At 34.5% G+C, this 20527-nt stretch overlaps 1 protein-coding gene across 3 annotated transcripts in view; it reads right to left on the reverse strand.

Annotated features, from left to right (window-relative positions):
* LOC145675697 (ATP-dependent translocase ABCB1-like) overlaps nucleotides 1-20527 on the reverse strand; it is a 209857-nt gene that overhangs the window by 96067 nt on the left and 93263 nt on the right. For all 3 annotated transcript variants that reach the window (XM_081746306.1, XM_081746305.1, XM_081746304.1), the window contains exon 3: nucleotides 6255-6445. In XM_081746306.1, coding sequence (XP_081602432.1) covers nucleotides 6255-6445 — 191 coding nt within the window. The remainder of the gene's footprint in view (nucleotides 1-6254; nucleotides 6446-20527) is intronic.

Here is a 20527-nt window from a genome sequence, read left to right on the forward strand (position 1 = left end):
AAATTAGAATGAGTAAAACAAAATGTTGCTAAATGAACGAGAAAGGTTGTTTTTCGTTATAATGTTCTTATTTACTGCTCTTTTAACATGAAATTGTCCACATACATGTTTTTGCTGATTATGTACATACTAACATTATAAGAAATACCGGGCGAAATCGTTATCAAATTATATTCCTAGAACAACATATTTATAGGCATGTGCAGTGGTCAAAGTGAGGTGGTATGCGGTGGTACCGCCTCTAGTTTTTCAGTTATGAAGGCATACCGCCTCTGGATTCTCAATGATCAGGACATACCATCACTGGAGAGTAAATACTAAATACCTTTAATAAATCCATTTTTATACACAGTAATTGACGAATGGCTTTGCACGTAAAAAGATTTTATTTCTTATGTAGAAATAATTTATAAGTTGACAACACGACATTTTTGTTATCTTTTTCCTACCTTTTGTTTTTAAAATGATGTCTTCAAAGAAGTTCATCTAGTTTATATTTTGATGTGCCATATTAAATTTTCTTTCTTATGTGTGTGACTTCTTGTCTTAATGGATATAAATGTCGAGTAGGGGTCCCGGAGTTTTCCGTTAATATAAAAAATCGGTTTTTGAGCATTTTCGTGTATAATTCTCTATAATACAACAAAAGGGGATATATTTTTTTTAAGAAAGTTGTTGGCAGGGAATCAAAGTCTCTCCATGTTCCCCCCTGTGACTACAAAGAAGCTCTCTAATGGTTTTCAGTCTGTGTGTAAGTAGAAATGCAATCTTTTAGGCAACATACCCTCATTGTATTTCAACATTTAGATAGCCGGTATGTCGAGTCCAAATCGTAATAAAACATACCGCCTCTGCCTTTTTTCCACTTCGAACACTGGGCATGCGACAATCATTTTGGTCATGACTGTACATTGTTGACTTGTAAATAATAGATAAAGATTCTAGTAAGCTGTAAATATAGCTTCAGACTCGTAAATAATCTTCTAGGATAGAGACTTTCATTCTTCTTTTAATTTGGTAGAAAATAGTAGATTTTTTATATGTAATGCTCAACGAGTATGCATCAAGGCTAAGAGAAACGGCGATGATGATAATAATTGAAAATGTAGAATGAAGAAAGTGCGAGGAAATGGGAAACCTTCGAGGACACCGACGCACACGGTGTTTCTCCACCACAAAGAATTATCAAATATGACTTGTGAAACACAAACGAGTACGGTGACAAATGATAAAACGAAATGTTCTTGACTAAATAATAATAATAATAATAATAATAATAATAATAATAATAATAATAATAATAATAATAATAATAATAATAATAATAATAATAATAATAATAATAATAATAATAATAATAATAATAATAATTATTATTATTATTATTATTATTATTATTATTATTATTATTATTATTATTATTATTATTATTTTATATAAGCTGACCAGACTTTCCGGGTTTATCGGGACACTCCCGGCCAACCGTTAACTGTCCTGGTGTTCTTAGAATATTTTTCTGGACAGCTAAATGTACCGGTCTTTAAAAATGGTTACTTAAGTTGAAAAACTTAAGTACTAGGCACTACACATTATTGACGACATCTTCAAAATAGTTTAGTTTGCTTTGTGTGTTCCTGGCGCTGGCACAAGTGCTTATGTGGAACTCATTTTTAATCTAATAAACATGTATTAGACCGAGACACCTTAATGTAGAAATATTAAAAGTAGTTTGAGAATATTTTCATCACTCCTGCCCAGACTTTCTTGATTACGTCATGCAAAACAAGGGACTCTCGGAGAATATTTATGGAAGCCGCGGTAGCTCAGTGATAGAGCGGTCAGCTGTACGTATAAGGTCTCTTGTTAGATCCTAGCTCGCGTCAAATAGGCTTTCTAGTGGAGGAACACCGTATGTGTAAGTTATTCTCTGGGAAACGGGAGGCTCCCGAGAAAACCCACGCTGTATTTTTCTTCTCACTTTCTTCATTTCACCATTTTATTCGTTATCATCATCATCATCACTGTCTTCCTTAGCCTTGGGCCATAAACATAGGACATTAAACTAAAAACAGAAGTATTCCTGAAGTATGTATATATATAAAGTGTAAGTCAAACTATATACCCTTTATTTGTCATTTATATTGTCAATGCTGATGTCGTATGGTGTACTTTAATTCATGTTACACTAATTAAATTGCTCTATTCTAAGGTGTTATGTTTTAAATAGCCTCTTGTATAGTAATGAATACAATTTTATGTTCTTAATAACATAAAATTGTATTCATTACTATAGCAATGTTTAGTGGATTAACAAATAACATGCTAAAATTAAAATCTAACTAAATGATATAAGGTATTCCGGTTTTCCCTTTAAGAATCTGGTCAGGTTGATAATGTAATATTTTATTAAGGTGGATCATTAGGTGTTCTCGGTATTATTCTAAACGCTGCTTGTATCGTGTGGAGTTGCCAGATAGTGTCAAGTGTTTACTTATGCCAGATGTTATCATGGAATTCTGCTTAGATACTTACTGGAGAAATTAATTTTCGACCCTTACCGGAATTCACAGCTAAGTTTCGCTTCTCAAACTGCAGCGCTACAATGCAGGAATTTCCTTATTATGACTACCAAAGTAAACGTACAAATTTGGCAACAATGCATTATGGCGTTCTGAGCAAATTTCTTTTCAAAATCTATTTCCTTAAATGTAAATTAATATTTAAACAAAATGTGAAACATAAGACGAGAAACGGTCACACAATATATCTATTTCATAATAAGATTGTTACTATAGCATACTTTACACATACAAATAAACATTTCATAAAAATGAGTACCTCTAGTAAGATCTAACGGCAAGCACTATCTCGTGTGCTCATTGTAAAAAATCAAATATTTTCTTTTATTTGTTACCTTTTTCGATATCAGAAGACACAACCAAATGAATCAGTGTCCTGTGTTGTAGCTGAAACATAACTCTGTCTTATAATACAATATTTATAATATGCAACGTTTCATTACGCAGTAGTTAAGGCAATGAGCTACAATATGTAATGACCTCCGGATGGGGATCCACCTTAAAGTAGATTGTTTTAGACACTTGAACCGTTATTACAATAAGCACTTGTTAGATCGAAGGACAGTATTAAAACTGGAAAGGTGCCGCTTCGCATAAGAATCATGTTATCTATAAAAAACACGTGTATATTAATTAACATAGCGTTTGCCCATATTTACCCTATACGTCATGAAAGGGTGCAATCCACTAGCGTACAAAAAAGTGAAAGTGTGCGCTCATGGGATGTAAAATATGCCACGAGCATACAACATCCGATTGTGTGTTCTCGCATTTTGATTTTTGGCAAATATAAATAAGAGGATATGTTCTTTATGTTGCATAAAAAGCGGTATAAGGGATACTTATTATAACACAAGTAAGGCATTTACTTGATATTAAGTTAGAAGTCCATGTTCCAAATTTCATATCTGTAGAATTCAAGAATTCAAGTCTATGGACATTTTAATATAATAATTGCCACACCCATTCCCCCTATACTGTTGAATTTCCAAAAATTCTTCCATAATGGAAGCTTACGTCACAAATCCTATGCCCTTTTCAAATTTCAAATTTCAATAATTTAAGCGGTTTGGCCTGGGAACTTGCTCACTCAGAACTTCTTCGTTTATACCATAGATATTTCTACAACTTTAAATTATGTTTCTTTGATTATACTTGCGTACATTTGTGCTAGCTGTTTAATTTGAAAATTATTACCGTGAGTAATAACATAGCATACAACTTAATTTTTTTTAAATATCAGCAAACAATATGAAAACAAAGACTGAAACATAATATGTTAACCACAACTTTATTCTTTTCCAGTGCGAAATTGACAGAATTTGTGCCCAGGAAGCACAATGAACGGAACATCCATCGCCAAACATGTTAGTCTTGGTTTCATTGTGTCCTGTCCCTTACGTAAAATGAATTTTCATCTTCAATATGCATTATTGATTCTATTTGTCATTTGCATCGAAAGACTAAGGCATGGTGAATGCTGGGTCGCTGTGGGTCACGTCCTGTTGGCCCACGACCCACTGACTCACTCCATTTCTGAATGAAGCATAGGGGATAATGCAATATTTTGTCTTAATGGTGGTTGATGGCGCTTTTGTAATGACAGGCCAATCAATTAATGCAAAAAACTGTTTAATACAATGTTGTATCACCGCAATGAATTTTGTGCGCTCGTGGTAACTTATAGGCTATATTGCATGTCCCGAGCAGGGGCGGATCCATGACGGACTTCTGGGAGGGGCGGTGGGTTGTAATACTGCCACTTAGAGCTACTTTTAAGAGTTCCAAACTCTGGGATGGGTTTTGTTTATATATAAAATAAGAAAATATTTCCTCTTCTGGGGGGGGGGGCGATTGCCCCTCTGGATACGCCCCTGGTCCCAAGAGCATGCAGCCACTTGTTTGTGCTCCTTCGGCCTACGGCCTCATGAAATTCAGTCATGTAACTTGTTAATCGTTTGTAGAAGAATAATGAACTATTGTTAATGCAGTCAAACATCAGAATGTCAGCAGTAATGAAGAAGGTATATGAGCCTAACACGTGACCACAAATGTTGCAGTCGATACTGGTCGCCTGCACTAGGGTATAGGACAAAAATACGTTGGGACTAAGGTGCGCATTGGGAGTTACCTAACGGTGTCTTGATGTTTCTCAAACAAAGCCTTACAGATTTGGCTGTATGTATTAGGGCAGTCATCTTACAATCTGTGGCCAAAAGATATGGGCATTGTTTTCGTGTTATTATAGATGTTACTACTGGTTGACGGTCAGTTCAGTGAACCCAGAAGTACGTCTAGCATCGTTCGCGAAGGTCTGTGGTTGTTCAGATTTGTAGCTTGTGAGTACGCGTTGGGGAAGTGAGATGTACTGCAGCCACACCATTACGGGTGAAAAGGAACAAACAAGGAAACGCATAAACAGATTTTGCTTCAAACTTAGGAAAACACCAACGGAATGTGAGATCCACAGTGTTTGGAAACAGTACTTTATTGAAAAAGTGTGTGTATTAGTGACACAAGCGATTCTGTGAAGCTCTAAATAGCGTGAAAATCGTGCAACTCGTGACGTCACCATTGATGGTCTGAATGTTAGTGGAGGCCACAGGAGTATCATATGGAACTGCTTATACAACTGTAACCGAAAAGGTTGAGTTAGCGTAAAATGTGTGCGAGCTAAGTGTCTCACGCCATGTCTTCTGTTGAGAAATAAGAGAAGATAGAGTCGTGCGGAGACTTTGTCGCCAAGGTAAACAATGACCTACCTTTCCTGAATGAATCGTTACGGGCAATGAGTCGAGGTGTCTGAAGTAAGATCCAGAATTGAAAAAGTTCGCATGGAGTGGCGCTGCCCAGGGACACCGAAATCCAGAAAGGTTAGATGCGAGAAGTCACGTATCGAGGCAAAGCTGATTAACTTTTTTGATCCTGGAGGAATCATTCATAAAAAAAGCCACGTCACGCCATTGAATGCGACATCCAAGGTGAATAACTTGGATCATCTTCTGAAAAGAATCAGACGTATGTACCACAGTCCGTTGAAAATAGATCCTGGTATCTGCTACATGATAATGCGCGCTCACATACTCTCATAACTGTAGAGCATTTCAATCACTCCTATTCACCAGATATGACTCCTTCTGATTACTTCCTTCTCTATCGTTTGAAGGAACACTTAAAAGGACAACGGTTTTCGGACATTGTCGACATCTAATGCAATGTGAATGCTGAATTCAAGCGCATCGCAAAGGTTGCTCCCGCAGTATGCAAAATCTTTACACATGTTATTATAAGTGCATAACAGGTGAAGCGATTATTTTGAAGGACGATAAGCTGTATTCACGCATATATGTACCACCCTTCCTGCAAATAAATAATTCACCTATTTATTGATAAGGGGTCATATACAGTGGCGGATCTAAGCCGGCGCCGGGGGGCCTAAGCTGCTCAGTTGGTTTGAGTAACAAGAACAATTGAAGCAATTATTTATATATTTTTGAAAGTTTATAGTAAACTCATGATATACCTATCATAGTCAGGGTTCTTGCTGCCCCCGCCCCCAAGTTTTTACCTTCTAGTTCCACCACTACTCATAAGCTACGAAACAATTTTTCCAACCCAAAGTACAACTACAATTCACAATACCGAGGATTTTAAACTTATATAAAATTTACTCACTCTGTAGTTTCCGAGTCGTTTCCTCCAGATAATCTAGTCATATTCCTGACTAGACCAAGCTGATAGTTTACAAATACATCCGTTAGTTGACCAAAAAATACCATAAATGTTGGCATGGACATTCCTGTACATATGGCCGCCAATGTCCCTATTGCTATGAACAACTTATCCAGACAAGTGGAGAATCTGAACTGAAAAAAAAAAGGAACAAATTATTTGAAATATTATTATGATTTTGCAACAGTGAATAATATATATATATATATATATATATATATATATATATATATATATATATATATATATATATATATATATATATATATATAGTGCATTTTTACTTTCGAGCGACGAAAGGAGAGAATAAAGATTGGTGCTCGTGGAAAAAAAAATCGAATTTAAGATTTTGCGGATTTATGTGTTTCATAATCCATAGATACAGAAAATGTGATTTTTGACATTCTCCCATCTGTTCGTTCTTTTTGTCCTTGTGTACTCACCTAGAGGCCATACCGTTTAACGTCTCAACTAAATTTTAAAGTTTTTATGTGATCCTCCAGTTTTTTTTTTTTTTTTTTTTTTTTTTTTTTTTAATTCTTCCTACCCCTAAAAATAAGACTATCCTTTCGGGAAGTAATACTCCCGGAAGTATCTTTTGCGTGCTACCCTGTTACACAGGTGAAAAGGAAAATACTGCGGAAAGCGTAAAGAATGAAAAAAAAAATTGAAAAGACGGTAACAAAGGACAAAAATGTAAATAAAGTAGAGAAAAGTCAAAAACGACAAAGTAGTTTTCAGGCAAAGAGAAGGGGTAACATATATATTGTAGGCGATAGCCATGCAAGAAGTATAGCCAGCATTATTCAAGAACAGAAAGTGAACATGCAGGCTAGTGGTTTCGTTAAACCAGGTGCAGGTTTAGGTGAGGTAGTTAGCTGTTTGGCACAAAAATGTGAACAAATGTCAAAGTGTGATACGGTAGTAATAATTGGGGGGATCAAATGATGTGGCAAAAAACGAAGCTGACAACGTGGTTAGGAATTTGAAAAACATCTTGCCAAAACTTACACAAACAAATGTAATTGTAGGCCTATTTACTCTGCCTCATCGGCATGACTTAATCGGTATATCAATTGTAAACAAGGAAGTTGAAACAGCAAATGCAAAAATGATTAAATTGTGCAGAAGGTTCAAAAATGTAAAGGTAATAGACATAAGTATGTATCCTAGACAATACCATACCGTACATGGTTTGCATCTAAACGGTAAGGGGAAACAATGCATGGCTGATAAAATGTGTGTATTAGTGGAGCAATCGGAAACCTATAATGATACTGGTGTTATAGCTTTACCATTTAACAACAGTCTCAAAAGTAAGACCACCGTTGCTGTCAGCTCTGATGTAAACAGTACTAATGCATATAAACAAAGGGAATTAGACAGGATCTGCCTCGTTCAAAAAATACACGCAGATACTGAGAGTACTGTGGAAAATCTTGAAAAAGCAGATAATGTAAGTTCACCTAGTCCAACTCAGCGAAAATCAAATAGAATAAGAAAGGTTCCTACAAAGTATGATGATAGTAGTTTTTTAATGCAAGTCCCAATAATAATTCCAAGCACTTAGCCAATAGAGGTAACAGTGACTACAATGTAATAAATGTATATTACCAGAACGTGCAAGGTCTAGCTAGCACGGAGCAAGGTAAACCTCAACATAATTCTATACAAGAGTGCACGAAAAACAATAGAAAATTGTTTACAGAGTCATATAATGGTACAGCAAAAGAAATTGAGCTAATAGATAATAATGAAGTTGGTCGAATTAAACAATCTAACTTAACTAGACTTCTTAATGTTAGAAACATAAATGATATAATTTTAGCACAAAGTAACTCTGGTCTGTTTTCAAACATGAAAGGTGTTATAAATTGTGACTTTGAAAATATCTTGCTGTTCCACATTAACGTACAATCAATAAGAAACAAATTAATTGAAATTGAAATTTTTCTTGACTCATTTCCGTGCCATATTCTTTGCGTTAATGAACACTGGCTTAGAAATGAAGAAATATTTCTATACGTACCTAAAAAGTATATCATGGCAGCAAGCTATTATAGAAGTAGAATTACCCATGGCGGAGTAGCAATTTATTTAAGAGATGGCTTCACCATTGACTATATTGTTATTAACGTAGATAATTTCTGTTATGAGGGGGAATTTGAAGTAGTTGCAATTTTATTTCCTAGCGTGAAAACAATTGTGGTATCAATTTATCGAAACCAGATACGGATGTCAATATCTTTCTTGCACGCTGGGAAGACCTTACTAACTACTTAAGTAAGCATGATAAATATAAAATATTATATTTGGGGGATGTAAATATCAATGTTTTAGTTGATACTCCTACCAAGAATTATTTTTCTGGTATACTTAGATCATATAACTTTTATTTTCTAAATGATCAGCCAACAAGAAATGAAGCTTGTTTAGATAACATTATTACAAATGTATATAGAAATGATTTATCGTGTGGTGTAGTACAGTGCTCATTGTCAGATCACGATGGCCTATGGGTGTTATACCCCTTTGTCAAACACAATAATACTAGGGTGGTGACCAAGAGTTTTCGAGTACTTAGTTTACATAAATTAATAGAAATTGACTGGCAGCAAATATTCTTCAGATGTAAAAATGTAGTAGAAGCGTGTGCATTTTTTATGTATAATTTAACACGATGCCTAAACGAATGTTGTCCAAGAAAATTTAAATGCTATAACTTATCTACAAACACATTACAGTAAAATGTTAGTAACTGGTACACTCCACAACTAGCAGAGTTTCGTAAGGTTGTCATTGCTTGGTAGAATAGGGCTAAATCGGGCTGTCCTGTTCGAAAAGAAAAATACATTAGAGCTAAAAGACGCTACAGAAAGGAAATAAGTGCGGCAAAAATTAAAGCAAACGACAATTTTATTGTAAACCATACAAATAAATGTAAAGCAGGGTGAACAATTATAAACAGGGAAATAGGGATACGAAAAGAAAATGATTCAATATCAATATGCCCTGACACTTTTAATGAATTCTTTGTAAGTAGTGCTAAGTATGTAAATGGTAATACAAGCAATATCTCTAAGTCCGCAGAAAACGGTGTTATAGACTTTAAGAGTATTCTAAGTTCATGTAGTAATCAAACTAATAACTTGACATTTAAATGAACAAACGTAACACCTGAAGCAATTTTGTCAGTGGTTCGTAAGTTTAAGACATCTGGTAGCGAGGATTATTATGGGTTTACTAATAGTACAATTAAAAACATTATAGACGTAATAGTGGAACCCCTTACACACTTAATTAATTGGATACTAGTAGAAGGAGTGTTCCCAGATTGTCTTAAGATTGCGGTTACTATTCCCATACATAGAAAAGGGGACAAGAACTGTCCCAGCAACTATAGACCAATATCTCTCGTACCAATTGTATCAAAAATTATTGATCATTGCATGAAAGAACAATTAAAATTCTGTACTTTGAAAATAACAATCTCATTAAGTGTGCACAATATGGGTTTCGGAAAGGTATGCCCACAATTAAAGCTGTTGAAAAAGTTGTATCTGAGATAATTTATGCCTTTGAAAACAGTTAATTCTCTTGCGCAACATTATTAGATTTAAGTAAGGCTTTTGATACTGTTTCACATGAAATATTGATTCAGAAATTACAGTATTATGGGATCAGAGGAACTGAGCTCTTATTGATCAGGTCTTATCTAGAAAGTAGAAAACAAGTTGTGTGTGTACAAAATAAACAGTCAAACGTACTTGAAATATTAGCAGGAGTGCCACAGGGAAGTGTCATTAGACCTTTTCTACTTCTGGTATATATTAACACATCTGGTATTCTATTTCTAGTATGATTTCTATTCTATTTCTGGTATGATTTACCTGACTAATTCTTAGAAGCCACTTATGTATGCCGATGACATTACATTTATAACGAAAGATAATAATATCAACGCAATACACACGAAAAATAATAAAGCAATAGATAAATATACTGTTTGGCTGTTCCACAATAAATTACATTTGAATCATAGTAAAACAAAGAAGTTATACTTTCATCTCAGCAGCTCCACAACTGATACAAAAGAATGCTCCTCAGTTAATCTACGAGGGGGGACCCAAAAAAACGGGAATTGTGCTGCAGTGGGGAGGGAGAGTGGGGGAACCCATTGTTGTACCAATTGTCCGTTACGACCACGTCACCTGCGTCAGTGTGCGAAGTTGTGTCGCTGTGAGTGCATCGGTTCGCTCTTGAGAGTTTGTTTAGTAAACCAACTTTTTCCAGTTCGGCGAAAACGTGATGGCAGATTATCGAGGCGGCTGTGAAATTTGGTTTCCTGTTGGGGAAATCGGCCGCGGAAACTACTGTAATGCTGAAGACTGCTTATGGGGATACTGCCCTAAGTAAAACCAGAGTATACGAGTGGTTTGCACGTTTTAAAAATGGAGAACTGTCAATTGAAAACCAACCCCGTTTAGAACGCTCCTCAACGGCAAGAACTGACGAAAACGTCGAAAAAATCAATGCCCTCGTTCGTGAAGACCGTCGCCGAACCATTAATCAACTCTGTGAGATGTCTGAAATATCGTGGAGTTCAATTCAGAGGATTTTATCAGAAGATTTACACTGAAAAGGGTTGCAGCCAAATTTGTCCCTCGCCTTCTCACGGACGAGCAAAAGGAGCGTCGACTTGAGGCATGTGTTGAACTTCAAAATCAGCTCAAAGAAGACCCTGACTTTTTTGCCAAGGTGATTACTGATGATGAATCGTGGTGCTATGGCTATGACCCCGAATCAAAGCAGCAATCAAGCCAGTGGAGGAGGTTTTGCCACTGTGGAGGAGGTAAAACAAAAATCGCTGGAGGTCATAAAGAAGATCCCGATAAGTGATTTTCAAAACTGTTTTGAACAATGGAAGGATCGTTTGCAGAAATCCGTTGCGGTCCATGGACAATACTTTGAAGGTGATGAAAATTTGGTGTAAAAATATTGAGAAATAAAGAAGTTACGACGAATTTCCCGTTTTTTTTGGGTCCCCCCTCGTATTAGGGATATACTTAGATACGAAATTAAACTGGAATGTGCATACTATGCAACTTTGTAAAAAATTATCAAGGGCAGTATATGTGTTACGTAAATTAAAAATATCTGTAAGTAAAAGTCTATTAATCACTGCATATTATGCTTTCTTTCACTCTCATCTGTCGTATGGCATACTATTATGGGGTAATTCTTCTGGGGCACAAACAGTATTTAAGTGGCAGAAAAGAGCGATAAGAACGATAACAGGAATTCCAGAGAGAGAATCTTGTAGAGATTTTTTTAAAAGAATTTTGAAATAATGACCATCCCGTCCTTGTACATATTATCGTGCCTTATGTATATCAAAGAAAACTGTACAATTTATGTTACTCGAAGTAGTGTTCACTCACACAATACAAGGCGCAAAAATGAAATAAATATTCCCCATGTGCGGCTGTGCAAAACTCAAAATAATTATAAATATATATGGATGAAATTGTATAATCTATTGCCACATAGAGTGAGAGAAATGGAGATTAAACATTTTAAATGTTTTTGTAAAAAATAGCTCTTAGAAAAGTGTATATATAGTATTTCAGAATTTCAGGAAGAAATTTCAGGAAGAAATTAATATAGTATGGTATTCTTATTTGTCGAACGTTACATCTACATTTGTTCGTTTGTCTGCCTGTACCACACAGACTACAGGGTACAACTTTCGGGCTTTTAAGTTTAAATTTTCAGACACTCAAAATTTCCTGTATAGATTTTGGCGGCATACCAACATAAAATTTCAAAATGGCGGCCATTTTTTTCAAAATAGTTGGTATTTACGCTACAAAGTGCAATTTTCGGTCTCTTAAGTTTAAATTTTCCGAGTAGAAGCATCAGACACTTTAAATCAGCCATATATATTTTTGGAGGCAATCCAAATTAAAATTTCAAAATGGCGGCCATTTTTCAAAATATCGGGTATCCACTTTACAGGGTACAATTTTCGAATTTTGAAGTTGAAATATTGAAGGTAGAAGCACGAGACATTCTTAATTTGCTATATAGATTTTCTCGGCTATCTAATGTAAAATTTCAAAATGGAGGCCATTTTTTTCTAAAACAGCAGTGAGTAGAAAATTGTTGCAAGTTGAGACAATGACAATCTTGAAATATAAATCACATTTTAATATTTTTACCCCAAAGACATTGAAATATTAAAAAAAAACAAAAATACCCGAAAAATGGACCCAGGTGGGTTTTTTTTTTCAAAAATACCCGGGATTTTTCAAACCCTGGCAAGACTCTTGCGTAAAGATGTGGGTCGGGTAAATACCCAGTGGGTAGGTAAATAAAAAATGGGTATTTACCCGGGTATTTACCCGTTTTGTATTTACCTACCCAAAAAATGGGTATTTTACGAAAGTTCAATTGTTATGCAGTTTTAAGAATTGTTAACCGTACCGGTGACGTTTTTCTGTATTTTGGGGTCTCTCGAGCGTGAAGTCTCATTCGTTCACTATGTATATGCAAACAATAACCAATTGACCCCGTTCAGGCGCACCAGCGTTACAATTTTGGACATTATATGTTATTCTAGGTTAAAGCGATATCTAAAAACCTATTTTTCAAAATAATTTTTCTCAAAGAGCTTCATACGTAAAGAGATCAAAATATTGAATCGAATGTTTTGAATGAGGGAAATGGTGGGGGTGAGTTGTTAAATTTTTCAGACGAAGCCCTCGTGTACACCTATACTAACATCAAAGTTTGATCGACGTCGATCAAGCCAATCTTGAGAAATAATGCACACCACATTTCCGAGTTTACGTCATCGCTCACGAACAAATCAGATTGAGAATCAGAATTAGAGTTGAAACTTGAGGGATTAATGTCTCCTCGGGGTACCTACATTACCACACACTTGTCATCTCAAGATTGATCTGGGGCTATTTTAGTATACTTATCCGTCTATGCCCTTTCTTCACCAAGGTGTGAACGGCTTTTAAACTTGGACTAGACTTAAAAAAATAACAAATCGTAGTATGACTTCAAGCCTTAGGTTGTCCAAACATAGAAATCGTACATAAACCCTCTTTGTTGAATCTTTGGGAGACAGCCACAGTTTTAAATGTAAAGTCTGCAATACGCCATCAATTTTCAAGAAGCCTATCAAGTTATTGTGTATTTTCATTTCAGAACAGATGTTTTGAGAGTCCTTCAATTCAACAATTTTTCCTGAAACGTGCAATTTTTAAATTTTAAATCTCTCAGAAATGTTTCACAGAAAACAACTCAGACACCCGACACATAAATAAAAGATAAACGAAAGCTGAATCATGTATCTAAAGCATTACATATCAGAGGCTATAACTAGCTGAATAAAGACAACCAAAATTATCAAAATCTTTCCGAGTCGAACATTATGGACTTTAAGTTAATCATGAAAAAAGTGTGCCCTATACTAGTTTCGAACTTAAAAGGACACTTTAGAGTAGTTTTATCATGAAAGGAGAAAATGAGTTCGATATCTTTGATGTAGTTGCATCTATTATATGAACATATGCTGGAGTAAACAACATTACATCAATTTCCATCAAATGTACAGGCTTTCCTTAACTTTTTATGGCTTCTTAGATTCAACGTTACTATTTAGGATTTTTGATAAAATCTTAATATTGACGTTTCTTAAAACAAATACCGACGTATAGAACGTTAACGAAGGCTTACAGGAAGTGTTAAACGAAAGTTTTGCCAACGCGATCTCGTTAGTGGGTGTCCCCTGTCACTTCTTGGTCACCCTTTGTGGATTGAATTTTTAAAAGAAAATTCGTCCTTCGTATGCTCTCCCATCACTGTATCGCCTGGTTGCAAGTTACTTGGATGCTCAATACAGTGAAATGCAAGGAGAAGCTAAAATGAGGTTAGAGGAATTCTCCAAATCTACATTTACAGTGTGACGGTTGGAGTAACTTGAGAAATGAATCTATCATTTATTTCGTCATTTTAAAGTTTTAACCTGCTTTTGTTGATTTCGCGTTGTCGAAAGATGCAAATTACTTATCTGAAGAGATCATGAATGTTCTGTAAGCAATATAACCCTGAAAAAATTTTAGTAATCATAGGAGACAACGCGTATAACAGACATGAGAACAGCTTTTATATTAGTAAAACAGAAGTATTGTAATATTGTATCTTTGGGTTGTCTTGCTCATTTCCATTTCCTTTGTTCTGACATCCTCGGATGTCCATCGGTAAAGACATTACTGGGAAGTGTAAGTGATGTTGTTAATACAAACATAAACATCACTTGCAAGCACTATTTACACAAAACTCAAGGGAAAAGGATTACAATTTCGTTAAATTTGCCTAGGAAAACAAGATGGGGAAGCCATTTACACTGCCTCCAAAGTTTTCTTGTCGATAAAACTAGGCTTCAGACGCTCGCTGTGAGTGAGGAATTGTCATTACTTTCAGAAATCAAGAAAAGACTTCTTGATGATGTACTCTGGGTTTGTATTGAAAAACTTGCAGCCAGTTTGAAACCTATAGTGGATTTGATTAATTGCTTCGAGTGAAATAAGCCTTATATAGACATTGTGCACTCAAAATTCCAGAGAATTCATCAAACTCTGACAGAACAGCTACCATCGTCAATCCTTTCAAAAACAGACGAGCAATCAATAATGGAAAAATTTAAAGAATGAAGTGAATTCGGCTTGGGTCCAATTCATCTGGCTGCAGATCCCCTCAGTTCAACTTTTCAGGGCTTCAAATTGACAGCTGAATAATTGTTTGATGACGTAAACTTCATTTGTGAAGTTGGAAAACAAATGGGATTGAATTCTGTTTTACTGAAAGCACATTTGACTGACTATAGGGACAAGGAAGAAATATGGGCAAGCAAGTTTTTGTGGGACGGAATGGAACAAATGAGCTCACTGCTTTGTTGGAGAGGGTTTTGAGGCATCACTGAATTAGCTGATGTCGTCATTCGAATCCTTAGTACTCCGGTTACATCTGCTGCCACAGAAAGAACTCTCTCTACATTTACTTGGACCATAGTAAAACAATAAATTGTTTACCATCGGAGAGGGCAGGAAAACTAAAATATTTTTCATATAACTGGAAGCTTTTAAATAAGAAGTTACCTGAAGTTTCACAGATGCAACACTCAGAACCAGAGTCTACAACGAAGAAGTCACCAGCTGTTGGCATGGAACAGAACAAAATACCAGAGGCATTGAAAAAGGATACAGAAGAAATGAATGACAGAAGAAAATAAAGAAACGAGTGATAGTAATGTTGATACTGAAGAAACGTATGATGATTCCGACTCTGATCTTACGGTTGATACTGAGTAGAACAGTAAAATTTTTGATCGTTTTATTTATAATGCTCCAAATATGGTAGTGGTTAATTGCTGTTCTATATTGAATGATTTAAGGTATAAATATTACCTTCATTTAGTTACTATACAACTTAACGGTTTTATCACATTAATATTTTAAATACGCTATTCAAATAAATACTTTCACAAAGCATTATTGTTATTGTTAAACTCCCTTTAGTGAACACTTCTAAAAATCAGAAATTAGTTACTTAAGTGTTTTACGAAGTGTTATTTCTCATTTTATGGATCATTTTCTTTGAACGGCATATTTACTAAATAATTTGATCGAACAATTTATTAAATTCAGTTACTTTGATTATTCTGCAACTTCTGTAATCATATAATTACTTCTATAGAATGGCAAATTAGTAAATGTGCAATTTATTTAGTTTCTAGATATTTTCTAGGTTATTACTAAAGTCGAGTTTCTTTACTTTAATATAACTATATCAACAACTTAGATGTTACAGTATAATTTCTTAATCAGATTTAATTTGTTAATTCAGTAAACAAGGACTAAAATATAAGAAACTTATTGGCCCATTTTTTTAGTTTTTATTTTATTTTTTATTTTTATTTTTATTTTATTTTATTATTATTATTATTTTTTTTTTTGCATAATTGACAATTCAGTACATCTCATTGCGTAATAGATAAAATACCAAAAATAATATTTTACGTGAAGAAAGTAACCAGCTGTATTTGGAATATCAGTTCAGTTTTTTTGAATTATTAAAAAAGTTGTTTTTCTTCAGTACCGGTACTATTCACATTTTTTAAGGTAATGTAAACTTTAGATCCTTAAAATAGGAAAGTAATTATTGATAATTCATTTTCTGCAATTGATGAATTTGGTAAACCTAAAGAAAAAGTAGTTGTTCAATTATAGAGATCCCACTGTTACTTAAATAGTTTAATTAGTGTGATCATCGGTGATTTGAAAAACTGGTGAAGGTATTGGAAATAAAAGATGTGCTAGATTGAGAAAAATGGAGAAAGCAATTTCATCAAACGCGAACCTAAGGAAGAACTTAAATTTCGCGTCATTAATACCAGGAGCTTCTGGCAGACAGAATACTTAATAATAATGTATGGTTAGTTTGGTGACAACTGACTATACTTTGTTTGGTCATCGTCATGTTCTGTCATAAATTTTATATTTTCATGTTGGTTTGGTCCACTATCTAATTCTATACTGTGCAACTGATTGGACGCCTCTAGGGCACACTAAGGTAAGAATTTACGGGGTAAATGGACAATTATTTTCCGTTAAGGATAATAGAAGGAAATTTAGTGTAAGTAGAAAGAAAAATAATGGGGAGTAGCTAGGAAATCCGTACTGTGTTACTTAATAAATATCAAATTCATTCTTTGATTGCTGGAAAAAATATTAATTTAGTGGTTATTTAGTACTCCTGTTGCAGGTGATACAAATGACCATTATATTTTTCATTGACAACCATAAAGTTCATTTATTGGTAATTGACACATAAAATACCCACTAAAATACCCATTTTGGGTAAATACCCGGGTATTTACCCTGGGTATTTACCCGCTGAAATAAATACCCAGGTATTTTACATCCCTACTCTTGCGCAAGAGTCTTGGTCTTGGTCTTGCAGGTATGGTCTTGGTCTTGTATGCAAGACTCTACCGCTCATCACTAATCTCAAGGGGTAGTTTACTCTTGGGGGTAAGGATTCTTTTGACAAACTTGTGAAATGCCATTCATGTGATTTTGTTATTCTATAGACAAATTTTCAAGAATAACCCTAGAACTTTTCACACTTTTGGACCACCCTGTACATGATATTAGATATTGACAAACATAATTGAGAAATATTTTTCCTTGTAACTCTTCTAGATATTAAAATGAAACCTGGCACAAGAAACGTAGATAGTAGTATTTTGCAAGGTAGATTACATTAGGGTATCTGTAGTGCAGGTCGCTTCAAGGGGGCACCAAATCTCAAAAAAGGATTTTTTTGGGGGGAGAGCATCTTTCACCCCAAATTTCCCATCTTTCGTGCATCATGCACATATGTGCACGATACCATTTGAAAGGTTGTTTTATTCTGAAGAGAATGATGTATCAACCATGATACTCGGATGAATAGCACTGAAGTAGTAATTATTTAACTGAAAGTCAATATTTTCCTCAAAAAAATGCATGAATCTAAATGGGTTAATTGGATATTTTTTTAATATTTTCCTCAAAAATGCATGAATCTAAATGGATTAATTGGATTTTTTAAAATATAAAAAGTGTTTGTTTTTCATTTGGAAGAAATGAAATGTAGGATTTTTCCCTTTAAATTTCACTTCCAGTTGGCAATTTGCTTTCTTATATTTTACGATTATAGGACATGTATAACATGCAATAATCGTGCAGGATCACATATTCCATCAGATATGCAAAAAGAATTATAGAAGTTTCTCGATCTCCTTTTTAATACAACTTTTTTTTTTTTTTTTTTTTTGTGCGTGTAATTACTCAGGTGTAGTGTTGAGAAAGTAGAGGTATGTCTTTAATAATTTCCTTTTGTAAAAGATAAACAAAAAAAAGTCTGATTCGTGCTTTTGTAATTAACGTAAGAGAAGCTTCGGTTTCCTTTTTAATTCAACTCTTTCTCGTTTGTGTGTGTTTAATTATCCAAATGTAGTGTTGAGAAATCCATTTTTTTAAAGTGAAGGATTTTCGATTTGTAATTAACTACCACATGGAGAAAGACATTCTATTGTTTTTTCATACTAATATGCCAGTATGTACTACAAGAACAAAGGGAGGTAATCGCGTTGCCTCTTGTTCCAGATAATAGTTGAACACCATTACAGCGAGTTTGATCGAGCGTGAACTAAATTCGTTATGAATGATTCCCAAACATTATATATTTATATATTTAATGGGGTTCTGTTCTGGAGACCTCATTTTAATAAATGTATATTTAAAGTCAATCCCGAAACTAGGGCTGTACTGAGAAATAATGGTAAGTAGGACAGCTGAGGATACTTTAGTGTCCCTGGGTCTCTGTCCATAGGCTATAGTCCTGCTAGGGGTCATGGCAAGGAATGCATAGGATCACTCCCTCTAAATTTTGGCTAGGGTACCTTGGCCCACCCCTAAATTTTGGGAGGGTGCCTGGACTATCCCTCTTAATTTTGGAAATTGCCAAATTTAAAAATTTGGTATGGTAGCATAGGACCAAGGTATGTACGTCTATAAGATTGAGTGGTTCATCTCGTGCTCTTTCATGGCTACAAAATTGCCAAAAATTCAAATTTTGGAGGTTTTAATCTAATTTGTCCTCTTGGTGAGATCTTATTACCTTATATGGTTACATGGGTGTGTACAGGGGTTTATTCCGTTTCTTATGATATTGGTACCTTGAATCATCCCTAATTTTTAAGAGGGGTACCTTGGCCCATCCCTATTAAATTTAGGAAAGTCCCAAATCTAAAAAATTGGTACGAAAGCATAGGACCAGGGTATGTACCTATGTAGTTTTGTGTAGTTCTTTCTCTTTCATGGGTAAAAAAAAAATGCCAAAAATTCACATTTCGGAGATTTTTGACGCAATTTACCTTCTTTAAAGAGAACTTATTACCTTATATGGTTATAAGCAGGAGTAAAAGTGAAGAGGAACGCGGAGAGACGCCGTTCCTCACTTTCTAAAAAGTCACAATGGACAAAGGTGGGCACGGTGGACAGCATGCCGTCATGCGTCCCCCTACCTATCTTTTCAGATCCACTTTTATCCCTGGTTATAAGAGTGTGTACAGGGGTCCATTCCCTTCCATAATATGTGGGTACTTCGTTTCAACCCTTTGAAAAATTCAGAGGAGTGCCTAGGACCACACCTTCAATTTGGGAATTGTCAAAAAAAAAATATTAAATTTCTCTTAGACCTTACCACTGTAAATGTTAGTGGTCCATCTTGTTCCCTTTTATGGGTATAAAATTGTCAAATATTAATATTGTCACTTGTTTGCCACGAGGTCGGTTATTGATCTAATTTATTCCCCTTGATGAGTCTTTATTACATTATATAATTATGTGAGCGAGTATGGGGTTCATTCTCTTTAATAAGATCTGGGTACATTGTGTAATTGTAAATTTTGGGAGGGAGCACCTAGGATCACTCTTTATATTTGGGAAGGATCAAAAACCCATGATAAATGTTCTCTAGGACCCACTCTAAGTTTCGATTTGTCCTGTTTATTTTCTTTCTATGGGTAAAAATTACCAAAACGCAATCATGTTATATTACGTGGTGGATTATTGACCTTATTACTTTATAAGTGTGAAGATTGGAATCCAAGATATGGGTACATTGATATATCCTCGTCCGAAACTTCGGGAGGAGTACCTACTATCGCTCCTGTAAAAATAATGGAAATTGTGAAAAAAGATCAATAGTTAGTAAGTGTTCTCTAGGAAAATTTATTATTTGTTACGTCAGAATTTTGAATGTTGTATTACAAGGTTCATAACATTTAAACAAAAATTTTGTTTTCAATGAATGAATACATTTTCAACAATTTTTAGACAAATTTTTTTCAAACAAATTTCAAAACGAAAACTTCTCAAATCAAAATTTTTAAAACTAAAAAAATCAAAATCAAAATTTCAAACTAAACATTTCCAAATCAAAAGTTTTTCAAACAAAAAAGTCAAAGCAAAATTTTCAAATGGAAAATTTCACATTCAAAATTTTAACCAAAATCTTTTCTAACAAAATTTTCAAATTAGAAAGTTTTCTCAATTATGGCAGTATTCTTTTTTCTTTTTAGCAAGAATATA

Source organism: Thermobia domestica, chromosome 18, assembly GCF_964235325.1.
Source record: "Thermobia domestica chromosome 18, izTheDome1.hap1.1, whole genome shotgun sequence".
NCBI lineage: Eukaryota > Metazoa > Arthropoda > Insecta > Zygentoma > Lepismatidae > Thermobia > Thermobia domestica.